The 1971-nt window shown below is 39.4% G+C and overlaps 1 protein-coding gene across 1 annotated transcript; it reads left to right on the forward strand.

The window, feature by feature from the left end:
* The first annotated feature begins 537 nt into the window (after positions 1-537).
* LOC113906046 (olfactory receptor 10AG1-like) lies at positions 538-1482 on the forward strand. Its single transcript, XM_027564060.1, has one exon. The coding sequence runs from the start codon at positions 538-540 to the stop codon at positions 1480-1482; it is 945 nt and encodes a 314-aa protein (XP_027419861.1).
* The last annotated feature ends 489 nt before the right edge of the window (positions 1483-1971 follow it).

Genomic DNA, 1971 nt, shown 5'->3' on the forward strand with positions numbered 1-1971 from the left:
TAGAGAATGTCCCAAGTTACCTAGAGCTGTTCTTATCCTGAGAATAGGCTACTTTTCATGTTTGCTCTTATTTTACTGTTGTCTGTCTTGCTGTGTTATTCATATATTCAAAATCTCTCACATGAGTCAAAAGAACAGAACTCAAGATTTTTTTGTTTTTACATAGTGGAAACTGAGGATATTGGATTTGATATATCTTAAACACAAAACAAATAAAATTTTAAATGGATATATATATTATATTGTGTGTGAGCATGCATTAATTCCCTTCAGTCATGTCTGACACTTTGCAACCCCATGAATCCCCACACTCCTCTGGCCATGGGATTCTCCAGGCGAGAATACTGGGGTGGGTTGCCATGTCCTCCTCCAGAGGATCTTCCCAACCTAGGGACTGGACTTGTGTCTCTTACATCTCCTGCATTGGCAGACAGGTTCTCTATATTCGATCAGTGAAGTTAAAATCATCAATTTATTTTAACCCATTTCACTGCTGGGTCCAGTGAATTGTAGTGACTTCTAACCTTTTGTTCGCAGATGGGATCCAGAGGACAAAATCCCCCACAGTGGAACCAGACTACATTGGTGAATTTCATCTTGCTTGGCTTCTCTGATATTCCTGACCTACAAGGATTTCTTTTTGGGGTGTTTTTGATCATGTATATGATTATTCTGATGGGAAATAGTCTCATTATCATAATAACCAAGATGGATCCTTCCCTCCAGACTCCCATGTACTTTTTCCTAGGGAATTTTTCTTCCTTGGAAATATGTTATGTATCAGTCACTGTCCCAAGGTTATTAATAGATCTTTGCAGTCAAAGCAGAAATATATCCTTTCTGGCCTGTGCTGCTCAAATGTATTTCTTTCTGGTGTTTGGAGCCACTGAGTGCCTTCTTCTGACTTCAATGGCTTATGACAGGTATGTCGCCATTTGCAACCCACTGCTGTACCCTCTCCTCATGAACAGTAGGTTGTGTATCCAACTGGCCGCTGGCTGTTGGGTCAGTGGAGTTCCAGTGCATATAGTGTTAACCTACCAGATCTTCTCTCTACCCTTCTGTGGCTCTAACCAGTTGAATCACTTCTTCTGTGACATACCTCCAGTGCTTAAGCTTGCCTGTGGGGACACCCTTATTATTGAGACATTAGTTTATGTAATTGCTGTTCTAGTTGTCACTGTTCCTTTTATGTTGATTCTTGGATCTTATGTGAGAATAATTGAGACCATCTTGAAGCTGCCTTCAGCCACTGGGCGAGCCAAGGCCTTCTCCACCTGCTCCTCCCATCTCATGGTTGTGGCTTTATTCTTTGGATCAGGACTCATTACATATTTAAGACCAAAGTCCAGTCATTCTAAAGGAATGGACAAATTTCTCTCTCTTTTTTATACCATTGTCACACCAATGTTTAACCCCATGATATATTGTCTGAGAAATAAAGAGGTTATGGTAGCACTGAGAAAATTTTTACTGAAATGAATTGTAATATGACTCAAAACCATCACTTCATAAAATTTGTTTCTTATTTATTATAGTCTCCATGCACTAATTTCTGTTCTTTTCCAATTTTTCTATGAATCTTAATTATTATAGATAAGTGATATCATGTCTAGATTAAATAAAGCCTCCTGCTATTTTTAAATAATAAATTTACCCCAAACTCAGTTCAAGGTATTTAAATTTCTGAAATAACACATGGTGGTGTTGGTTTAGTCGCTAAGTCTTATCTGCTTCTTGTGGCCAGGTTGCTTTGTCCGTGGGATTCTCCAGGCAAGAATAGTGGAATGGGTTTCCATTTCCTTCTCCAGGTGATCTTCCTATCCCAGGTATCGAACCCGGGTCTGCTCCATTGCAGGCAGATTCTCTACCAATTGAGCTGCGAGGGAAGCTCTCATAGCAGTTATTAATGGTTTTTGTTAGTGTTGTTGCTTTTTAACATTCAAGAACATTGCCTATATGCATGCATGC

This window comes from Bos indicus x Bos taurus, chromosome 15 (genome assembly GCF_003369695.1).
Source record: "Bos indicus x Bos taurus breed Angus x Brahman F1 hybrid chromosome 15, Bos_hybrid_MaternalHap_v2.0, whole genome shotgun sequence".
NCBI classification, from domain to species: Eukaryota; Metazoa; Chordata; class Mammalia; order Artiodactyla; family Bovidae; genus Bos; species Bos indicus x Bos taurus.